We start from the raw sequence: 20458 nt of genomic DNA on the forward strand, positions 1-20458 counted from the left end.
ACATATCATTTGGGTTTGTATACTTTTATTGGTTTTATGAAAGTTAAATCAAGTTTTATTTTCCTATTTCAAACATGTTTGTATTTTTTTTTTAATATATTAAACTTGTCGAGTTTGTCAATCTTGGAAATATATGTACGTAACTCAGTCCCCAAACCACAAGTAAATAATCAAACCGTATGAAGATGTGACTTCTAAGAAGTTTAGCCCATAAACATTATATGGGCCTGAAACAGCTTCCAGCTTAATCTTTATAGAGTACAAAATCACATTTGCAATAATCAAATGCGTATCAAACACAATCTGCTCGCGGGATGTCCAATTTATATAGATTGTGTAGTTAATCATGGAGGTATGGAACTAATTTAAAAAAACCAAAACATACTCAATACTCATAAAAAGTTTGAACATAGTTTAACTAAACAAAAACTCATCAGGATTCATCATAACAAAGGAGCTTCATTTTCTCATCTTCAAAGGTCTTGCACACTCAAACCTGATAAAATCAACAACATACATATCACGTGTCAATATGCGAATCCTTATTCTTAAGTTTGTGTAGCGTAGAACAATAGAAAAGCTGAGTTGTTAAGATAATAAACGGACCTGGAGGAAGCGACTGCTTAAGCTTGTCGGCTTTCTCTTGGTCAACGACGCAGAGAGTGTAGAGGTACTTCGAGCATCTGACCTTGAACTTGACAATGTCTTTGCTTCTCTTGATCTTCACTGATCTAGCATCCTTCCTTCTTGCCGTCAGAAGGAAGTCCTTGATCTCGTGGATTTGCTTAGGCTGCACACATTACATATACATCAATCACCATCATCATCATGATATTTAGAATTTCTCAACAAGACAATACATCAAAACATCATTTTAGCAGATCAGGTTCTCTATAACCTACATGTTTAATTCTAATAAAAAAAGACAAGCGATAATTAAAGCTAAAATGAAACAAGAATTGAACATTTTGATTAGCTAGGAGTCACATCGATAGCTATATGCTTTACAGAAAGATGAAACGAGATCGAAAGATCGAGAAAACGTACCATTTTCGGATCTGTAGCCGCCTTTCAGACACAGAGAGCAAGAACAAAGCCTTCAATAAAACACACTGCTTGCGAGATATAGAGACCAAACCCTAGACTCTTACAGTTAAAATACTCTTTAGCCCATCTTTCAAACAATCTTCATAATGGGCTTCGGCCCAAACATGTATCGGAAAGTTCATGTTACAGTTTTACAGAGTTTGACGATGTTTCTTGCATTTAGGTCCTTTTAGTTTTGTTTTTACTACTTTCTTACCCAAACTTTTACTTGCACTAAAAAAAATGACCAGATGACATTACATTTGATTGAAAGAAAACAGATACATCTACAGGTGAGGGTCTAATGCTTCCAGGCCATGGAGTGGCCATCTTCACTGTAAGGCTCAAGAAATCCAATGAACTGCAAACATAAACAGATAACACTTTCACCAATCACTAAACCAATCGTTGATCAAAACATAAGAGATAAGTTCATACTTTGGTTCCATCTGGAGACCAACGTGCTCCATATCCTTGAGCTACTCTAATCTCGAACACTTCCCCGTGTGGTGGAACTATATGTATGTTCATCCAACAACACTGGCCGATGAAGCTATTGATAATGTCCATTGCATGCTTATTCTTATCTGAATCTGAGAGAAAAAAGAAATAAAAAACAAGATTCAAATGTTGAAAAAGTATCAGTGAGTGTCTGATAAGTTTGGTACTTACTTTTACTTACCGGATCCAGAAAGAACACCCCAGAATCCATCACTACTTCGATCAACATGCTTGGATAATGCTCTGGCTCCATGGCTCAGTCTACAACCTTTTACCTCAACAAAACGGATAAAAAAAAGATTCTTAATTATATGTCACATAGGCCAACTAGTTTCAAAAGAGTTCACTACAATGTATTGTGGTACCTTTGGTTTATACGGAAGCATAAAGGAAGAGAGTAGAACTGATCTTGGAGGAGGCAGAGCATGAGAAATGGATCCAACGGTGTGAGAAAGACCCAGAAGGCTTTGCACACCTGTGTAACTCAAGCCCTGTAGTTTTTGGAAGAAACATCAAGAGAATGAATCATATGAACAACAGAAGTAGAGAACATGGAAAAAGCTAGAACGTACAGAGAGTATGTGAGACAAAGCTACACAAGGCTGAGAAACTGATTTACTAAGATGGATTGCAACAACACCATTGCTCTTCTTCTCTTGATCAACATCACACAACTTCTTGAACATTTTCATACCTAAGAATGTAAGAATCTTTGAGACATTAACTTACACAGAATGTAACGGCTAGGGATTGAGATAAAGAAAGAAGCTTACCTTCTTCAAGTGTAGTAGTGCCAGGGAAGACTTTCTCTGGACTCTCGGCTTTTAACAGCTCATTAAATGATGAATATTTGTGCATTTCCTATAAATCAAGAAGAGGATCTATCACAAGATATCTATTGCAAAAACATGAAAGCAAAAGAAATATAATCTTACCATAACTTCAAACATGAGAGATTTATTTATCATAACCAGAGAGCCTCTTTGTTGAAGTCTGAAGAATGCAAACAACACTTAACATTCACAAACGTTTGGAATCATGCTCAGTAACTTTTCACTTCTCATTACCTATCATACTCCGCTTCAAAACACCTTGCCTCAACTGTTTTGACACCATCTAATGTATCCACTCAAATTAAGCAACACAGAAACTCATCAAGAACTTGATGTTGTTGACATTGACAAGCGGTTAAAACACACACATAAAAAAATTTCAGACAAAGATTGTACCTTTCATGAGGGAGAATAAGGGCTCTTGAACTTGAAGCTCACAAGCTACATACTTCAAGGCCTGTTAAGATTATTGCAAAGGGAACAGTCAAAAGCAAACAAAAACTGTAATAAGCATTGATGACTCTTGATCAAACTCACGTTGACTAACTCAGAACCCTTTTGGATTATCATCTTCCTCCACTCCTCCTCTTTCTCCTTCAACCAGATCACCTCTTTCCCCAGCGAAACCTTCTCAAAACCCCCACAGAAACAACCAGAAGCAATTGACTTCAGCAGGTTTAAAGCTAGAGGCTTGTACAGAGGATACTCAGGAACACCTGCAAATGCTTCTACAGTCTCTGCATCAAACACAGACCGATTCAATGAAACACGAACAGTAAACAAATGGGTTTTGGAAAAGAGGTTCGATACCATCACCGGCCGGAAGCGAGTCGCCGGAAAGAAGGCCGGAGCAGAAAGCTCCGGTGAGCTCTAAATCGAAATCTACACGGTGAGTAAGTGTGAACTTCACCATTTCCTCCATACAATCTCTCAGTGTCTCCATCTTAGCTCAATCGTCACAAAGTTTGATACTTTTCTCGAATTTATGATTCTCAGACCAAAAAGTTTGCTTCTTTTTTTTTTATAAAAGCATGAAAAAGTCAAACTTTTTATTTGACTTTTTGACATTTAACATAAGAGAAAAGCTTGTTTCAATCAAAGGTTCTTGATTGTTTGTTATTCATCAGCTAATTATTACAAAGATTTGAACTTGTGATCTTAACTCCAAGTTATGATGACCAAATAGTTTGCTCCTTTTTTTTTTTTAATATGAAAAAGTCAAACTTTTTCTTTGACTTCTTGACATTTAACACTAGAAAAGCTTCTTTCAATCAAAAGTTTACATCAGCTAATTAAACTTGTGTTCTACGTTAGGGTCTCTACTGAAAAAAAAAACAATAAAACCTAAAAACTGAAGAGAAACAAAAAAAACAAAAGAGTCTTGTTAATTCATGGTTGCTTTGGTGAAGTTGAGGGACGAAAGAGTGAACCAAGTAGCTGATCATGATCAAATTCCTCTGGCGATGGTTGCTGCCTTGGTGAAGCTGAGAGATCAAGGATTGAATCAAGTAGCTCATCATGATCATCACTCAACTTCTCAGGCCATGGCATACGCTTCATCGGCTCTGGCGCATTCTCCTGCAAGCTGTAGTTATTTCAGAAAACCAAAAAGTTATGATATGCACACGTGAAGAACAACAACATAGACAAAGCAGATATTAACATACTTTTTGAGAAGGTTCTTGATGTTTTGGCGCGTTTTGCAGAACAGTTTTAAGTTCTCTTTTAACTGTAAAAAAAGGAGGAAACATGTAAGATAACTTTTGCCGCAAGCTAAGTTTGTGATTTTTGAAAGGATCAATATAGTTTTACCATTGAGGAGGATGTGAGATTTGTATGGATCTGATTGAGGAATAGCTCGTTTTGTTTAAGAAGCTCAATGATGACCCCTGCATTATCATGAAACGAATCTTTATTTATTAGGATAAGATCTCCTTGTCTGATCTTGAGACAAAGATATATACACTTACCATCTTCTTCTCTAAGAAGATGTGGAGCTGAGTTTGAAGCCACCACCTTATCTATACTCTCCTGAAGATATATCAAACATGAAACAAGATGCAGTTAAAAGTTTTAAACCAGAATATAATTAACACAGAAACCTAGAGAGGTTATCTATATTTAATTAAGAACCTTGTTGTCAACTCCTCCCAACCCATTATGATCTTCTAATTTTCTTCTCTTTTTCTGCGCGAAGATAACTATATTAGAGGGCTTGATTGTGAAAGAGAGATTTAAAACCTAACTTGAGGAAGAAGGAAGAAATCATTACGTTTATCCATCTGCAACGCAAAGCAACGTCTCTAACTGTCTTGTGCTGAAGCTCCGACGCTATTTTTGCGTAACGTAAGATACTCGGACTCGGGTCTGACGAATACCTTCGTGAAATTAAAAAAAAAACAAGAGAATCAAGAAACTGCGGTATTGAAAATATCCTAAGTTTGATGGTTAAAGAAACTCGCTAACCTAACAAGAGCATCTTCGAGAATGGCCTGTTCTTCAGAGCTCCAATTCGTGGCGGTACCTGAGAGGTGATTCATCCCTGAGCTTTCCGGCGACGTCGTGGAGTTTCCGAAGTATGCGTTTTGGTGATTCATATCACCGTTTGACCATGAATGATTCGCCATCAACAACTACAACCTCAAAAAAGAAAAACTATAGAAGATACAAATAAAAACCCTAGCTCCGGAAAATAAGCTAGCATATATATCTAGATGATAGTATTAGAGGTTGAAGAAGGAATAATAATTAAACACTTTATATGTAACGCGGAAAAAATAAAATAAATAATAAATTTAAAGCGAAAATTTGAAAGTGATTCTTGTTAATTTGGTAACGGAGAGTTGCTTACCTTTTAGTATTTTTTTTTATTTAGTAGTTAACAATAATTAAATTATACTTTGAAGCTGTATGTGTTTGTCAAGTAGTTAATTTTCCATGATTGGAAAGACAACTATAAATGTCTATTTAACTAATAAAAATATATTAAAAGGTTACAAAATCATCGTGCCTTATTATCGTAGACCATGAACATAATTAATATATTCCCATGGATTCATATAAGAGTTTACAGTGAGGCGACAAGATATATACTTCATATATTTGTTTTATGTGATTTTTTCGATTGTATGCATATTTGCATGCGATGTCATCATAAAACTAATTCAACGAATATTACATTTTGTTTGTAGTAATTATTTTTTTTTATTGAAAAGGCTTTCAATGTAATAATTAATCTTGATGTTCTAGATTGTGACTTGTTGTGATTATGTGCATTTGCCGTGCGAATGCATTTGAAGCACACACAATGGAAAATACCAACCATTCATGTGTCAACGTACTAATTACTGATCAGGAGTTTCCAGCTGTTTTAATTCGTATCAATATGACATCCTCTCATGTAGTGATGTTCTTTTTTGTATTTTTTCCCTTTCTTTTATACTGTATTTAATTAAGAGATTTTACATGATTCGTATTCACATATCAATATAATAAATACGAACAAATGAGAAATGGGATCTCATAGTTTTTTTGTTGCTAAAAATGGGATCTCATAGTTCTGCATGGAAAATCAAACACAGGATCACAGTATAGCACGTTGCTTCACATCACCACCTTTATTAAAAATCTTTTTTGAATCTTTGCAGACAGTTCAAATCACCATCTTTATTAAAAACCTTTTTTGAATTTTTTATATATTTATTTTTCATGCAAATTATTTGTCAAATATTACTCAAAACGTAGGACAACAAAGAATTGAAAAATATCTTCGGAATTTCAGCTTCAGTTTACAGTTCACACACATAATACCTCAACGACGACACTTTAGATAATTCACTACAGACCACCAATCACGAATATCGAACAAAAGCTGGACACAAGAGACCAAGACTTTTCGCTAACACAAAGATTAGAACAACAACAAACTGATCAAATACAGAATCCAAGGATAAACAAAGCAGAACCAACTCAGCATTCTTATCAACTCGAAAATGGTGCATTCCCTCCTCCTCAGATCTTATCTCACTCTCCAGCGTGGAAACCTCTATCTTATCTAAACTATTCCTCCCAAACAAATCTGTAACGTTTACAAAAAAAAAAAAAACAAAGCAGAACCAAACGACAACGAAACGATATACTCACTTACCCCAGACATGTTCATCACATCATACATATAATTTCGCTATTTATAATTAACATCCTCTCATCATCACTCATCAGACAGTAATGTCCTGGCGGATGTGACGGAGGAGAACGGGAATAACAGAGGCCGGCGAGCTAAGCTGAGGAAGATGACCCTCTGAAGACATAACCTCGACGACGGATTCAGACCCGAGATTGGTGTGAAGATACTCGGATACGGCGACCGGTACGGCTAAATCTTTAGCGCTTTGGACGATGTGACAAGGGACAGAGACAAATGGTAAGATTTGTCTCATGTCGCTACTGAAAATGGTCTGAGCCATGGAGAGAGCTATGTCTGGACGCATGTTGAAGAGAGTCCTGCTGAATTCTTGAACGGCTACCGAGTCCAAGTCTCCACCTACCACCAGTGGAGCGAAACCTAAGCACCACGCTTTGTAGTTGCTTCGTATCGCTTCAAAAAGCTGGTTTAGGTCTTCTTGCTCGAATCCACCTTGGTAATCAACATCGTTCACGAATCTAAAACGCACCAAAAGAATAAAAAACTATTAATTTAAAAAAAAGATTTAATAATAAAACTTCGTTAGATCATAAAAGAATTCATCAACTAAAAATTCCACTAAAAAACTTTCAACTTTAACTCGGTTAAAATTTGCCGCCCACCGTCTAAACTACCGTCATAGAGGATAACATAACGTTATTTTGTTAAAAACTTGAAGGTTTATAATATTATAAAATAGTTTATAAATCTATTTTTAGAAGTTTATAAATAGATTATAAAAGTTTAAAATAATGCATAAGTGATAATAAATTTTTTTAAACATTTAAGGATAATAAAAGTTTTAAAACATTTAATGATTCTTATTGATAATACCCTTCAACTATTTTTAAAACAACTATTTTTAAAGCTGAAAAACCTTTTCAATTAAATTTTTAACATTATAAAACGTTTAAACCGTTTGCACGATATTTTAAATGGAGAAAGTGATAGATGGAATTAAAATAGTAATGATATTTTCCGTTGAAAAATTATTTTACGAACCATCTTTAATTGAAAAGTTTTATTACTAAATGTCATTTAAAAAAATCTGTAACAGTTCAATTATTTTTGAGAAATAGGATAATTCAGACGAGAGAAGGAACATGGATGTACTTTTGTCGAAGTTATGTCCCAAAATGAGACATAAAAGCAAAAGATCTCGAAACATACCTTGGGGAAGCAGAAACCATGACGATTTTGGAGAAGAGGTCAGGTCGGTTAAGAGAAGCCAAGACACCAACCATGGCGGAAAGAGAGTGACCGACAAAGATACAAGACTCGATTTGAAGGTCTTCTAAGATTGCAAGCAAATCAAAGGCGAAACCTTCGAGAGTTGAGTAACGATCAAAGTCGAAATATTCCGGATTGGTCGTACCGGCTCCCATGTTGTCGTAGAGCACGATGCGGTAATCGTCGACCAGATGTGGAACCAGGTGTTTCCATACTGACTGGTCCGTACCGAACCCGTGACCTAATACGACCGTCCCTTTATTTCCTGAGCCAATCACCTTCACGTTGTGAGCTTCCTCTATTACACCCATCTCTCTCTCTCGACGCTATAAAATCTTCTCTGCCTTTAGAAAATTCGTTTTAAAGCGTTTGTTAATTTTCACTTTTATAAAACACGATGATTATTTTTATGCGCAATAAATCAGATGCATGTATACGTTGTTAATTAAAAAAAGTCTTAAAAAATGTGCATGCTGATTATCAGGCGGTAGACTGATATATATGAAAATAATAATATCCCTCATTATCAAAAAAAAAAAAAAACTCTCATTATCCTGATACACGTGGGGACGGTAAATTGCACCACACACGCACCTATGTATAAATTCACTACAGTAAAATCCCATATATATTATATAAAATCAATATATTTATATACTGGATTCCTTATTTGTATACCGAATAATAATGCCAAGATAGGCATGGGACCACGTAATCACATGGTGTTGATATCTGTGAGGACACATGTCAATGCCAATAACCAACTTAAAGCCATTTAATTTAATTGCGAAATTTTTTTTTTTTTGAAACTAAAAGGGTTAAACCCAGGTCAAGACACAGACCTAACCCCCGGGTGAAGGTACAGTCCACGGATAGACTCTTTTCTGGGCATTCAAATGAGCCGAAAGCAATAGTTCATATCTGTGTAGCCAGCAGGGTTCGAACCAGGGTTCGCCATATTGGGTTTAGTCCCTCAAGCACCACTGGACTACCACCACTGGTTAATTGCGAAAACTTGTTTGAAATATCTTTGGCTTTATTTTAGTTGCAAAAAATTCTAGGCGAACCATGATGTTTTTGGAAAAGGAACAAAAGTCAGTTGCGTCGCCAAAAAAAAAGGGTCAGTTGCTAAACTTTTTCTCCATAAGATTTTACCAATAAAGTTAGCAGCCCCGCATACCTTTGCCTTCTTGCATGTCACATTAACATCTTCATATACATACCATAAACTCTGTGACAAAAAGTAAAGTTTAAACACAACAGATCTGATCATTTCCCCTTACTATATATATCCTTACAATTGCATAGCATTTGTTATTTCATCTTTGCATAACATATTGTATACGAGAGTATTTATTTCCATATATCAAATAACTCACCATCTTTATGAAAACCCCACTATTTTAAATGAACAAATCTTTAACATACTAATTCATGCAAATTACTTCTCAAAAGTACTCAAGACACAACAACTTACCTTGCACAGTACTCAAAGAAGCTCAACAAAGATCCGATTATCATACATGCAGGAGAGATGTCTTGACGTCACATAAGCAAACCTTGGACCTACGACCATCACAACAACTTACCTTGCACAGTACTCAAAGAACAACTTACCATGCACAGTACTCAAAGAAGCTCAACAAAGATCCGATTATCATACATGCAGGAGAGATGTCTTGACGTCACATAAGCAAACCTTGGACCTACGACCATCACTGTCCATCTCATGGGATAGAGCCATGGCTTACTTCAAATCCAGATGCTTGAGTGTTTTTGACATGGCTACATGACTTCTAGGTCACTTGTTACCTTTTTTTCAGTTATATAGACCGTTTATCAGGATTTTAGGATTGGCCATCCCATTTTGGGTTTGGTTTCAAAACTCTCCAGTTTATTTATCAAATTTACAAACCAAATTATTTTTACTCGTCTCGGTTGAATATATAGGTTTGGTTTCAGTTCAGTAGAACTTTCAGTTTGAAGTCAGTTAAGGTTTGTAACTTGTATATAGAAAAATGGAAACCGAGTCAGATTGATTTTGGATCGGTTATTCAAGGTAGTTTTGGTTTATACTGAATTGAACCTCCTAAACCGGGATAAGAACACATTGCAGCTACATCGATCATTGACCGTCTCTACAATTTTAACAAGACTGGTAAACCAAACCCGAGTCTTTCCTCTCTGAAATGGCAAAGCAATGTCCACCAAGAAGCTCATTCTACTCGCTGATTCTATCAAACAAATCTGTTCTTGAAGTAGATCAATAATTGCTTTACAAAGATGACACCAAGCAAAATCTGAGGAGTTGTCAGATAGTTCTGAGGATAGATACGAAGAGACAAGCAGGCTTACAAACAAAGAGTACAATCTCTCTCCCCCGATTGCAAGAAGCATAAACATGAAACAACAGGGAGAAAAAAGATTGAAAACTCTATGTTTCAGATATAGATTTATGTTGTTATTTATTACATTGTGATCGCCGTGAAAAAAGGCTTCTCTATAGCTAACAGGAGTTTGATTCTTTTTTTTTTGTGTTTCTTTCCAAAAAAGTAGTATTCTCTTTTTTTCTGATATTCACATAAGTATAAAGTGTATGCAGTCAAAATTGCTCCCGCACGCACGAAAGAGAAAATAATATTTTATTTGTCTAACCTCTTTGCTTTATGACTCAGTTTGTGTAGTGCCAAGCTTCTCAGTCTCTTGCTTGTTCCTTCCTGGTAGCTTTAAGAAGAGGCCAAACAATTATAAGAATATAATTCTGTTACATTACCAACAAAAGAGGTTTTAGCAGAGAGTAAGATCTATCATAGCTTCTGTAAGATTGTTTGCAAACACTTTTTCATTATAGAAAATGGAAAATGAGTACCTCAAAATAGTTGTCAAAGCACGAATCTTCAAACAGAAACCTCTTCCTCGGAAACTCGCTATCAAAGATGACCTACTTGTCTAAGCTTCTTCTTCTTTTTGTTTTATCTTATTATACTGTTATAAGTAGAATCTGACTAGTCACCATTCTGAGTAGCAGGACTCTGATGTAAACTTTTTGTTTGGCTCTTGTTCTCACCATGGCTTTGAGTCTCTTCCAGCTTCTGGCTCTCCATATGGGTTTGATGCTCGATCTGAACCTGGTTAGTGTGGCTCTTGGTCTTGATTACCTGACTCTAACAAGCGTTCAACAATTAAATGGAGATTAAAAAAAACTAATCAAGAACCATAAACTTATCTTTTTGCTGAGCATATTCTTACCTTGTACATGTACTTCCTACGAAGTTTCATGGCTGTGCGTATGCATCTCCTTACTCGAAACACAAGAACCTTATCATTGAATATCTGCAACAACATAGTATATTAGATGCATCTCAACAACTGAGAATGCAAGGTGAAGTTTCCACCTGTATCATGTCATCAATGGAGCGAGTTTCCTTAATGATCTTATGTCGATTCATGATCAAAATCGCCGCCACGCAAAACACAGGAAGAGCATCATCCCCTCTCTTGATAGATGAAACTACACAAGGGACATGTGTTGTTGTTGTTCTATCGTTCCTTGACCAAAGACTCCTTGTCAAACCACAGAAGTGATATGCAGAGTATGATGATGATGCTGACTTCATCCCACTCTCCTCATAGAGCGGACCAGTAGTCTTAGGCAACGGACCACTCTTCGGCAGCAAACCGCTCATAGACAACAAACCGCTGCTCTTTGAAATTGGCCCGCTCTTTGAAATTGCTGGTTCCCTCTTTATACTCTCACCATTTATCGCTTCTACATTCACCTCAGCTTCAGATTTTCTCGGAAGCTGAATCACAAGAGGCTCCAAGCAATCATTCTCCAGAGCTTCAGCCACAGATTCATCATAATCAGCTGCCCACATCATCTAAAATCAAAAGACAAATTGCATGGTTAGTACTTAGTACAAAGTAGTTGAAAGAAAGAGAGAGTGAACAGAAGAGCTACACACCTCCCACATTCTGAGAGCCTCATTAAAAGACAATTCTCGCCGGAACAGGACTAAAAGCATACGGAAAGCAAAGTGAAGACTCTCAGCACCAATACGTGATAAGTGAGAAAAGATATCTTTATCTGTGAGTTGCAATATGTGCCACAGTGACTGCAACTGATCCATCACTCCAGTAGGTCCCTCCATTTGAAAATTCGCTCGCTGCACCAGATAAGACACATAGCAAAAATCATAATGCATGATTCAGATAACATATGGTATATTAAGCGGTGTTCTAAAAACCGGTCTAGACGGCTTCTGAAAGAAACTATTTTTATCTAATGATTTTTTTTATTATAAAAAGTTCGTCTAAACGTTCTAGGTGCCTGTCTAATCAATAATCTCATATAAGAGCGCCATAGCGATTTTCTTGAACATTGATATTAAAATATTGGTATTACCGTTCTTCTTATGAGCATTTCAAAGCACCAAAAGGCATCTGCATTATCCTCAAAAAGAACCACGAAAGGAGAGACTAAATCACTCATTCCTATCAACACATTTGCAAAACATAGAGTTAGTATCCCAAACTAAAACCATGTTTCAGTTCAACATATCTAAAAAACAAAACTTAAAGAGAGATATGGGAACCTTGGCAATAACCAGTTGCAGGATCAACCCAAGCATAAACCGCAAGGATATCAGACATTCTTCCTAGGTTTCCCGGATCCTCGTAGAACTCAAGGTGGCTGTCCGTCCTCACCACATCAACAACTGAAGAAACAAAAAGAGTTAACTAAGTTGTCGAGAAAAAAAAAAGACAAGGATAATCATTCCTACCAATTCGATGCAGTGTCCAAAGCCACTCAGACACTCGATCTTCTGTGACATTCCCAACACGAGAGGGACTCTCCTTTACCGATGCTATTTCTTCAGGGACATCTGATATTCTCAAGCCAGGATAAGACGATGGTCCAACAGAATCCGAATGCATCACTTCGATCTCTGAAGCGGCCTTATGCTGTTCTCTAACTAACTCAGCATTCTTATCAACTCGAAAATGGTGCATTCCCTCCTCCTCAGGTCTTATCTCACTCTCCGGCGTGGAAACCTCAATCTTATCTAAACTATTCCTCCCAAACAAATCCGTAACCGGCAGCGAGGGGAAGTCATAGTAACCGGCAGGGGAAGCAAAGTCATATGCACTAGAAGTTTTGTATACTACGCTCTCTGGACTTTCTCTTCCGCTTGCTAACTCAATAGACTCACTAGAACTCCCTCTTCTGTGTACATGAGGTGGTGCGTCAGTACCATTATTACTCCAATCACTGTGATGATGATTCTCAGTATTATCATCATGATCATCTACACAAGCTTCTTCTGTAGTGGAAACCTTTACAGACTCATCTCTATAAGATTTCCGCATATCCATGACTTTAGACCCCACAACATAGGCAAGCGAACCAGTTCCCACGCTTGAATGCATCGTCTGGCATTGCTTGAGCAGTTCATTGTACCGTTTCCTACGCGCAAAATTCAATTAACACTTAAATCTCTCTAACAGTCTCACTCTAAGCGTTGATACAACACTAAATAGTCTTTACCTTCGAGCAACCCTGAGTTGGTTACGGTGCTCAGAGGTGCTGCTCAACTCATAACAACCAAGTAGAAACTCCCAAACTTCAGCTCTAATAGACGGATCGATTCCCTAATAAGGAAACAACATCATACATTGTATAAAGAACATTTGATAGCTTCTTCAGCAAAAAAGAGAGAAGCATACCCCCAAAATAATTAACTTGAGGGCCTTTTGAAAACCAGAAACTCTTCCTTCACTATCAAAAGACGCCTGCCACTTCTCCGGCTTAAGCATTTTGCCAATCTACAAATCAACTTTTACTCATTTACATACATTGTTATAGAGAAGATGAAAAGAGAAGAAGAATCAGAGAAAGAGCTTACAGTGATAACAACCTGAATGTGTGATTGTGAAAGACAAGGCTCGCTCAAATCTCGAACAAGAGATCCAACTTTCTGCAAACTCACTACACCTGCTTTTCCACAACTCCATTGTTTCCCTTCTCCACCAGAACACATCAGTTCTCCTCACTTCCCCCAAACTCTTCTCTGCAAAACATTCATCATCACTTATATAACAAGATCATCGAAACTAGAAATAAAAATCAATCAGGATCTTGTAGCACACATAGGCAGATCAGAATTCACCTTTTATTTCAATCAATAGAATTAAAAAAAAAATCAGATCTTTACTGTGATCAAATTCCAAATTTTCACAAAAATCCAAAAAAAAAAACATGATTTAGAAATTTCAGACAGGAGATAAAGAGACAGATCAATGGAGCCGGTCGGATTGAGTTTCCTTATTAAAAAAAAAAGATCAAAAACAGAAACTTTCCTTAAACGTTTACGTACATTTAGCGCTCAGGTGAGAATATATAGATGGATGCAGAGAGAGATAAGAGAAGAAGAACCTGAAGGGGTCAAGGATCATGAAGGATGATGATCTTCTCCGATCTCCATTGTTTCATGGGCGACTGAAAGTTTGTTCCTTTTTTTTTTTTAATTTTCTTCCTTCTCTCTCTCCTTTCTGATCAAAGTGTTTCTATTTTCTCTCTCTCTCTTTAATTTTTTTTTTGTTATTTTTCCTTTTTAGGCTAATAACGCTTGCGGGAAAATTAAATAAATTTTAATCTAAAAAATAAAGTGAAGTGTGGAAAAAATTGTTATTGACTTATTATAGCCCTTATAGGACTAATTGACAATTAGTTGAGATCTATCTATACCATTCTCATGTGAATGTCTATGTTTACGATCAACAAGGTCAGAGTGTTTTGCAATGTGATTAGATTTTTGATTAAAATACAAGATCTTATGAGTTATAGTGTATGTATATAATTATTCCGTTGGACTTTTCTTGTTAGCACTTTGAGAAAAATACAAATTGGGCCTTTTGAATTTTGTTGGTTTTCCTCCATGATGTTTATTAGGCCCAATATAGTTAGATATTTATCATCAAAAGTAATACTTTAGAGAAGACATGTTTTTCGTGACAAAAAAAAAAAAGAGAAGACATGTTTTATAGAAAGGGAGTTCTGAAGATACTGAAGTTAAATTTATCCATCATCTAACTGTTCTATAGTTATTATTCTTGTGGTTGCACCTACTGTTTCTATAATTAAATTTACTCCAAAACTTGCTTTAATCCTAGTAAATTAAAAATGCATCACACTGATTACATATCAGATCAGTGTACCAAAAGCATAGGTGCTTTAGGTCGTCTAGTGCAGTTCCATATATAGTTTTTTCAGCAATTTTTTATTTTATTTTAACATGTAAGTATCTTACATTATTGGATCTATAATCGCACGTCACAATACATGACAAAGAACTTTAATTAATTACAGCAAATAGGGAGACAAGCAAATTTCTGCAAGATATTATAGCCCTAGTTGTATATTGTTGAAGATTCCACGCTTGAAGAATCTTGAAAGAGAACTCGAATCTTATCGGATGGTCAAGATTCACCTATCATATCAAACTTTAGTCACTTTTATAAATGGAGAATATGCTTAGAGGAGAGGAAGTGGGTCATTCGTGACACGAGCAGAACAATAAAATAGTCTCGATCACGGATACTAACGTGCCATAGTGGTCTAAGGCCGAGCAGTTTGTATAAAGTGGATCACATGCATCTCTTGTTGATCTCCTAAAACCAAATAAAGATTACAAAAATTGATAATCTATTCTTAGGGAGAGAGAGACTAGAGAGGTTACAAGTCGGACTAATGTATTCATGAGTAGTTTCAACACAGAAATCGATGTGATCGATCATGTGAGTATACGAGAGTATCATTTGATGATTGTATAATTTGGCTTCTTACCATAATTTTAAGGTCTGAAACCAATCATTGTAGAATGATTCATCTGCCTAACTTTTACCAAAACACACAATTAGTCAATTATGCGAGCAAAGGTAGTGGTATTTTTCAATTGTATATATGTAAGCTTATTGCCACTACAAGGCAAGCTCCATCTTTTCCGAAAGCTTGTATCATATATATGAATGCGATTATATGGGTGTGTTTGATTGTTATGTAATACTAAAATGTAGTGAACTATGAACATTTTAACTTAGTAAGAATAATTATGTTGATAAATTTATGCTAAGAATAAAGAGGAAGAAATACAAAAATGAGATTTCCTTAGGAAAAAATGGACAAAATTGACTCGTATTAATTATCAAACAAACACTCTCGAAAAAAATAATCTAAGGATAACTTAATGGTGATTGTTTACTCTGAAAATATATCATTGTTTTTGTAAAACAATATGCTTATTTTGTTATTATTTACATGTTTCATAAATGTGGAATTAAATAAAATATACCATGCAGTGCATGAAGCTCTCTGTAAAAGATACGCTGACATGAGCCGATATACGGTGTCCAAGGATTCCTAATTTAAAATAGAGAGACTCTTTAAAATATACTTGCATAAATAAATAAACAACAAATTAGAAAAAATAAAAAAAATCGTCAGTCCCAGTTCCTTTCTTGTCGTCGTCACACGTGGATGAATCTAAATCAAAACGCATCGTTCTGTTGCTTACGCAAGCACAAAAGCTCAGAGAGAGACCGATTCGATTCCGTCTCTGACTAAACCTCTCTCTCTCTCTTTCTGTCTCTCCTTCGTCGCAAAGCTTAATGAAATCGACAATATTATTCAGTCTGCTGATTTAATATCTTCCCACGAGGGCTCAAGTGTAAGCCTTTACACAAACCCAACTTTCTAATAGCTTAAAGCTCTCTTTTTTTTTTTTTTTACTTTGCTCTGTTTTGGATTGTCTAGGTCTTGTCTGAAACTCTGAACTTTGGTCTCTTTACTATATACTCTTGTAATGTTCTGAAGTTGCGGTTGTTAAAGTTTTGGACTTTTGCTGCGATAGTGTGCTGCTGATTTCGTATTTTGTTGAATTTGAGCTTTTTTTTTTTTGTCTTATTGGGAAACAACTCGTGTTTGATTCTGTGACGTCTTCTCTGTTGTAGGGTATTGGTGGAGGTTTCAAGCATCTCTTATCTGTGTAATATTCGATTGAAAGATCCTATCTTTTGACTCTAGCAGTAATAGTTTCTGTTGTTTCTGTTGAGCTGTTTTGGTCAATCAATCATCAAACGAAATGGAACAACCTTTTGCTTCCAGAGACAAAGGTTTTGGTCATCAAGACATTCCTACAGCACAACAAATGGATGTCTTAAGCTTTGGTTCTGCTGATATGCTCAACTCATCGGAGCTTATGAACTTCGACTCTTTCTCTACATGGTTCAATACCCCTTCCCCTACTGATCTCTTGTTCTCTCAATATGGTTTAACTCATCCACCTGAGCCGAGGGCTGGTCTCACTCGTTCTTTCCATGATCTGGAAAGCTCTTACCATACTGAAGAAAGATCAACGAGCTCTCAGATTGATTGCTCATTAGATATCAACGAGTTAAGTGGTAAACGACGCAGGGTTATTAACCAGACTATCCCCAGGTCTTTAAGCCACTCATTAGATGAGAAGATGCTCAAGGCACTAAGCCTTTTCATAGAGTCCTCATCAGGCTCAGGAGATAGCATCTTAGCTCAAATCTGGACTCCCATCAAAGCAGGAGACCAGTACATTCTCAGTACATGCGACCAAGCCTATCTGCTTGATCCGAGGCTTTCTAACTACCGTGAAGTGTCGAGGAAATTCACTTTTGCTTCCAAACCAAATCAGTGTTCTTCTTCTCCTGGTCTCCCTGGCCGAGTGTTTATCTCAGGAGTGCGCGAGTGGACATCAAACGTGAGGTATTACAAGAGGGATGAGTATCTGCGTATGAAGCATGCGGTAGATAACGAAGTCCGTGGCTCCATTGCGATACCTATCCTTGAAGAAGCGTCTGGGACGTCTTGCTGCGCTGTCATGGAGCTCGTCACATCCAAGGAGAAACATGATTTTGATAAGGAGATGGAGTCTGTTTGCCGTGCTCTTCAGGCTGTGAACTTAAGGACATCAGAGATCCCTCGTCCTCAGTACCTTTCAAGTAATCAAAGAGAGGCCTTAGCTGAAATAAAAGATGTTCTGCGAGCAGTATGTCATGCGCACAAGCTGCCTTTAGCTTTAGCCTGGCTTCCTTGTAGTAATGGACCAAACTCATTAGTTCTTTGCGTGGAGGAGACAGCTTGTTATGTGAATGATATGGAGATGGAAGGCTTTGTGAAGGCCTGTTTGGAGCATTGTCTAAGAGAGAAGGAAGGAATCGTTGGCAAAGCTTTTGTATCAAACCAGCCGTCCTTTGCTTCTGATGTGAAGGTGTATGACATCGGCGAATACCCTCTTGTTCATCATGCTAGAAAGTACGGGTTGAATGCTGCTGTTGCTATAAAGCTGAGGAGCACTTACACCGGTGAAGATGATTACGTACTTGAACTATTCTTGCCGATAAGTATGAAAGGAAGCTTGGAGCAACAGCTTCTGTTGGATAGCCTTTCGGGTACATTGCAGAGAATTTGTCGAACTCTGAGAACTGTTTCAGATGTGGGAGCAACTAAAAACGAAGTTGGTAGAGAGATATCTAACTTCCCGCAGACCACATGTGCAGGAAACTTTCAGACAATATTATTAGATTCCGAACTTAACTCTACTTCGGATATGTCCTCTGATAAAGATAACTTTGAGCAGGTATGTTGATGTATACAGTTTGGTTCTTCTGTAGATACTTGTGAGTAGATTGAGCATTGATTTGTTTTTTTTTCATAGGATATGAGCAAAGCTAGAACGCCAGAGAAGAAGAAAAGCACAACAGAGAAGAATGTGACCTTAAGTGTTCTCCAACAACATTTCTCTGGGAGTCTAAAGGATGCTGCAAAGAGCCTTGGTGGTGAGGTTTTCACATTATCTCAGGCATTGATGCATTTCTATTTACCAGATAAGGTTTCTAACGCTTGACTTTGATCTAATCTTGTTGCAGTTTGTCCCACTACACTAAAACGGATATGCAGACAACATGGGATCATAAGGTGGCCGTCTCGTAAGATTAACAAAGTGAACAGGTCATTAAGGAAAATACAGACGGTGCTTGACTCTGTCCAGGGTGTAGAAGGAGGACTGAGGTTTGACTCAGCAAGGGGCGAGTTCGTTGCAGCTGGCCCTACCCCAAAAGGTCCATCTTCTAATGGTAACAATGCATGTGAAGATACCTCCTTTGAGCTCTTGAAAGCTAAATCAGTCGACAATGCAGTTAAGTTAGAGGATGACATCATCACAAACGGTAAGACTATCTCCTACGCCATGAACCTTAGATAGAGATTTTAAAATCTTGAGCGAGTTCCTGTTTGGTGCAGATTCATTCATGGATGCTAGTGGTCAACAATGGGATTGGATGGCTGAACAATCTGGCTTCAGTGGCAAGTTAAGCTCTCCGGTTACAGATGGCATGGAAACAACAATTCGATCCATGTCAGATTCATCAAATAGCTCAGGCGCAGTTGTGTTGGGAAGCTCATCTACTTCCATGGATGATAGGAACCAAACGAGAACCCAAGGCGAAAGTGGGTCAAGAACGCTCACTATAAAGGCTACTTATAGAGAAGACACAATACGTTTCAAGTTTGAGTCATCTGCTGGGTGTTCTCAGCTCTACAAAGAAGTTAGTAAACGCTTTAAACTGCAAGAAGGGTCGTTTCAACTAAAGTACTTAGATGATGAAGAAGAATGGGTGTTGATGGTTACAGATTCTGATCTCCAAGAATGCTTGGAGATATTATATGGTATGGGAAAACACACGGTGAAGTTCCTCGTTAGAGATTTGCCTGCTCCTATAGGTAGTTCTGGTGGTAGCAACGGTTACTTAGGCACAGGTTTATAATATCTACTGCTCACTTACGCTTTCCCCTGTGAAAGAATCTTCATATATTAGTTTGCTTGTAAAGAAAGGCATGATGGAGAAAGACAATTTTGATACTGTATATGTTTATTGTCTTATATAAATCAGAAAATAAAAAGTTGGATGTCTAATCTTGTCGGTGGTGGCCAAATATGTCAACAATTCAAACTAGAATTATTTGAATATTAAAACTTTTTTTGTTGTTTTCTTATCTTACTGGTTTAGTTTTGGTATGGTTCGGTTTCAATACCACTAAGCAAAACGGTTTGGTCCTAAAGATGAATATAAATAGTGTTGGGATAAGCTTGAAGTAGCTTGGAGAGCAAGCTATTTATTTCCTACCGAGTTATGGAATAGGAAATTATCTATTTATATGATTCCTAGTGAGATTAGGAAATTGTGAGTTATATATAAGGAGTTGCAAAGCATGTTGCATCCCTTATGAGTTTTGTGATTGTGTGAGAGATAGCTTAAGGTTTTGAGAGGATTTTCCTTAAGATTAATAAGAGAGCAAATTCTTATTATTGTGATTCTTAAGACTACAATCGTGAAACTCACAAACTATATTTGGTATCAGAGCATTCTAGGTTATTGTGCGATCTTTGATAATGGGAGATATTGTCGTGGCAAGGAAGGAAGGGGGAGGACCCTCCAAGATAACATGTCCGATGCTTACGGCAACGAACTACACCGTTTGGGCAATTAGAATCAAGGTGCTGCTTAAAGTTCACAAAGTATGGGAAACAGTGGAGAA

General features: G+C 36.9%; 6 protein-coding genes across 13 annotated transcripts; 1 reads left to right on the top strand and 5 right to left on the bottom strand.

Annotated features, from left to right (window-relative positions):
- Positions 1-364: 364 nt before the first annotated feature.
- On the bottom strand, positions 365-1290 carry LOC106450718 (60S ribosomal protein L38-like). The gene is made up of 3 exons (XM_013892443.3): positions 1048-1290; positions 607-790; positions 365-496 (listed from the first exon to the last, which is right to left on the bottom strand). The coding sequence occupies exons 1-3, from the start codon at positions 1048-1050 to the stop codon at positions 474-476; spliced, it is 210 nt and encodes a 69-aa protein (XP_013747897.1). The 5' UTR covers positions 1051-1290; the 3' UTR covers positions 365-473.
- Positions 1176-3501, bottom strand: BNAA05G03340D. Of its 4 annotated transcripts, none has more exons than XM_013892441.3 (11): positions 3231-3482; positions 2958-3157; positions 2817-2877; positions 2655-2703; positions 2523-2580; positions 2361-2448; positions 2160-2281; positions 1953-2078; positions 1769-1862; positions 1525-1679; positions 1176-1447 (listed from the first exon to the last, which is right to left on the bottom strand). In XM_013892441.3, the coding sequence occupies exons 1-11, from the start codon at positions 3361-3363 to the stop codon at positions 1388-1390; spliced, it is 1146 nt and encodes a 381-aa protein (XP_013747895.1). In that variant the 5' UTR covers positions 3364-3482; the 3' UTR covers positions 1176-1387. The 4 variants fall into 4 exon arrangements, 2 of the variants coding, with proteins under 2 accessions (XP_013747895.1, XP_048636367.1); XR_007339645.1 differs by having other exon boundaries at positions 1300-1447; positions 1759-1862; positions 2655-2715; positions 3231-3501; XR_007339646.1 differs by having other exon boundaries at positions 1300-1447; positions 1759-1862; positions 3231-3490.
- A 162-nt stretch (positions 3502-3663) lies between these two features.
- LOC106453343 lies at positions 3664-6053 on the bottom strand. The gene is made up of 7 exons (XM_013895601.3): positions 4887-6053; positions 4693-4798; positions 4554-4607; positions 4391-4451; positions 4233-4309; positions 4088-4149; positions 3664-4005 (listed from the first exon to the last, which is right to left on the bottom strand). Exons 1-7 carry the CDS (start codon positions 5045-5047, stop codon positions 3810-3812), a joined length of 717 nt encoding a protein of 238 aa, XP_013751055.2. The 5' UTR covers positions 5048-6053; the 3' UTR covers positions 3664-3809.
- Positions 6054-6168: 115 nt separating this feature from the next.
- LOC106450721 (probable esterase KAI2) lies at positions 6169-8169 on the bottom strand. Its single transcript, XM_048780412.1, has 2 exons — positions 7774-8169; positions 6169-7082 (listed from the first exon to the last, which is right to left on the bottom strand). The coding sequence occupies exons 1-2, from the start codon at positions 8142-8144 to the stop codon at positions 6638-6640; spliced, it is 816 nt and encodes a 271-aa protein (XP_048636369.1). The 5' UTR covers positions 8145-8169; the 3' UTR covers positions 6169-6637.
- Positions 8170-10163: 1994 nt separating this feature from the next.
- Positions 10164-14452, bottom strand: LOC106450720 (small G protein signaling modulator 1). 5 transcript variants are annotated; one of them, XM_048780409.1, is made up of 12 exons: positions 14270-14452; positions 13752-13904; positions 13561-13659; positions 13382-13485; positions 12618-13300; positions 12429-12551; positions 12239-12327; positions 11799-11999; positions 11229-11714; positions 11083-11166; positions 10703-10991; positions 10164-10594 (listed from the first exon to the last, which is right to left on the bottom strand). In XM_048780409.1, the coding sequence occupies exons 2-11, from the start codon at positions 13872-13874 to the stop codon at positions 10839-10841; spliced, it is 2145 nt and encodes a 714-aa protein (XP_048636366.1). In that variant the 5' UTR covers positions 13875-13904; positions 14270-14452; the 3' UTR covers positions 10164-10594; positions 10703-10838. The 5 variants fall into 5 exon arrangements, with proteins under 5 accessions (XP_048636366.1, XP_013747903.1, XP_013747902.1 ...); XM_013892449.3 differs by having other exon boundaries at positions 10164-10557; positions 10703-10997; XM_013892448.3 differs by having other exon boundaries at positions 10164-10557; positions 13740-13904.
- Positions 14453-16323: 1871 nt separating this feature from the next.
- Positions 16324-19835, top strand: LOC106450719 (protein NLP8). Its single transcript, XM_013892444.3, has 5 exons — positions 16324-16559; positions 16843-18500; positions 18579-18699; positions 18790-19089; positions 19163-19835. Exons 2-5 carry the CDS (start codon positions 16974-16976, stop codon positions 19684-19686), a joined length of 2472 nt encoding a protein of 823 aa, XP_013747898.1. The 5' UTR covers positions 16324-16559; positions 16843-16973; the 3' UTR covers positions 19687-19835.
- The last annotated feature ends 623 nt before the right edge of the window (positions 19836-20458 follow it).

The sequence above is a fragment of the Brassica napus genome, chromosome A5 (genome assembly GCF_020379485.1).
Source record: "Brassica napus cultivar Da-Ae chromosome A5, Da-Ae, whole genome shotgun sequence".
In the NCBI taxonomy this organism is placed as follows: domain Eukaryota; kingdom Viridiplantae; phylum Streptophyta; class Magnoliopsida; order Brassicales; family Brassicaceae; genus Brassica; species Brassica napus.

Excerpts from the sequence above, each read along its gene's own strand:
- LOC106450718 (XM_013892443.3), bottom strand. Across the intron at positions 497-606 it reads TAAGCAGTCGCTTCCTCCAG|GTTTGAGTGTGCAAGACCTT; the intron begins GTCCGTTTATTA and ends TGATTTTATCAG.
- LOC106453343 (XM_013895601.3), bottom strand. The coding sequence starts at position 5,047 with ATGGCGAATCATTCATGGTCAAACGGTGATATGAATCACCAAAACGCA. Across the intron at positions 4,310-4,390 it reads TCTTCTTAGAGAAGAAGATG|GGGTCATCATTGAGCTTCTT; the intron begins GTAAGTGTATAT and ends ATGATAATGCAG. Across the intron at positions 4,150-4,232 it reads ATCTCACATCCTCCTCAATG|TTAAAAGAGAACTTAAAACT; the intron begins GTAAAACTATAT and ends CTTTTTTTACAG.
- LOC106450721 (XM_048780412.1), bottom strand. The coding sequence starts at position 8,144 with ATGGGTGTAATAGAGGAAGCTCACAACGTGAAGGTGATTGGCTCAGGA. Across the intron at positions 7,083-7,773 it reads ATGGTTTCTGCTTCCCCAAG|ATTCGTGAACGATGTTGATT; the intron begins GTATGTTTCGAG and ends GGTGCGTTTTAG.
- LOC106450720 (XM_013892446.3), bottom strand. The coding sequence starts at position 13,874 with ATGTGTTCTGGTGGAGAAGGGAAACAATGGAGTTGTGGAAAAGCAGGT. Across the intron at positions 13,660-13,739 it reads ACATTCAGGTTGTTATCACT|ATTGGCAAAATGCTTAAGCC; the intron begins GTAAGCTCTTTC and ends GTTGATTTGTAG. Across the intron at positions 13,301-13,381 it reads CAACTCAGGGTTGCTCGAAG|GAAACGGTACAATGAACTGC; the intron begins GTAAAGACTATT and ends TTTTGCGCGTAG.
- BNAA05G03340D (XM_048780410.1), bottom strand. The coding sequence starts at position 3,363 with ATGGAGACACTGAGAGATTGTATGGAGGAAATGGTGAAGTTCACACTT. Across the intron at positions 2,581-2,654 it reads TTTGAAGCGGAGTATGATAG|ACTTCAACAAAGAGGCTCTC; the intron begins GTAATGAGAAGT and ends TGCATTCTTCAG. Across the intron at positions 2,079-2,159 it reads CTTTGTCTCACATACTCTCT|GGCTTGAGTTACACAGGTGT; the intron begins GTACGTTCTAGC and ends CAAAAACTACAG.
- LOC106450719 (XM_013892444.3), top strand. The coding sequence starts at position 16,974 with ATGGAACAACCTTTTGCTTCCAGAGACAAAGGTTTTGGTCATCAAGAC. Across the intron at positions 18,501-18,578 it reads ATAAAGATAACTTTGAGCAG|GATATGAGCAAAGCTAGAAC; the intron begins GTATGTTGATGT and ends TTTTTTTCATAG. Across the intron at positions 18,700-18,789 it reads TGCTGCAAAGAGCCTTGGTG|TTTGTCCCACTACACTAAAA; the intron begins GTGAGGTTTTCA and ends ATCTTGTTGCAG.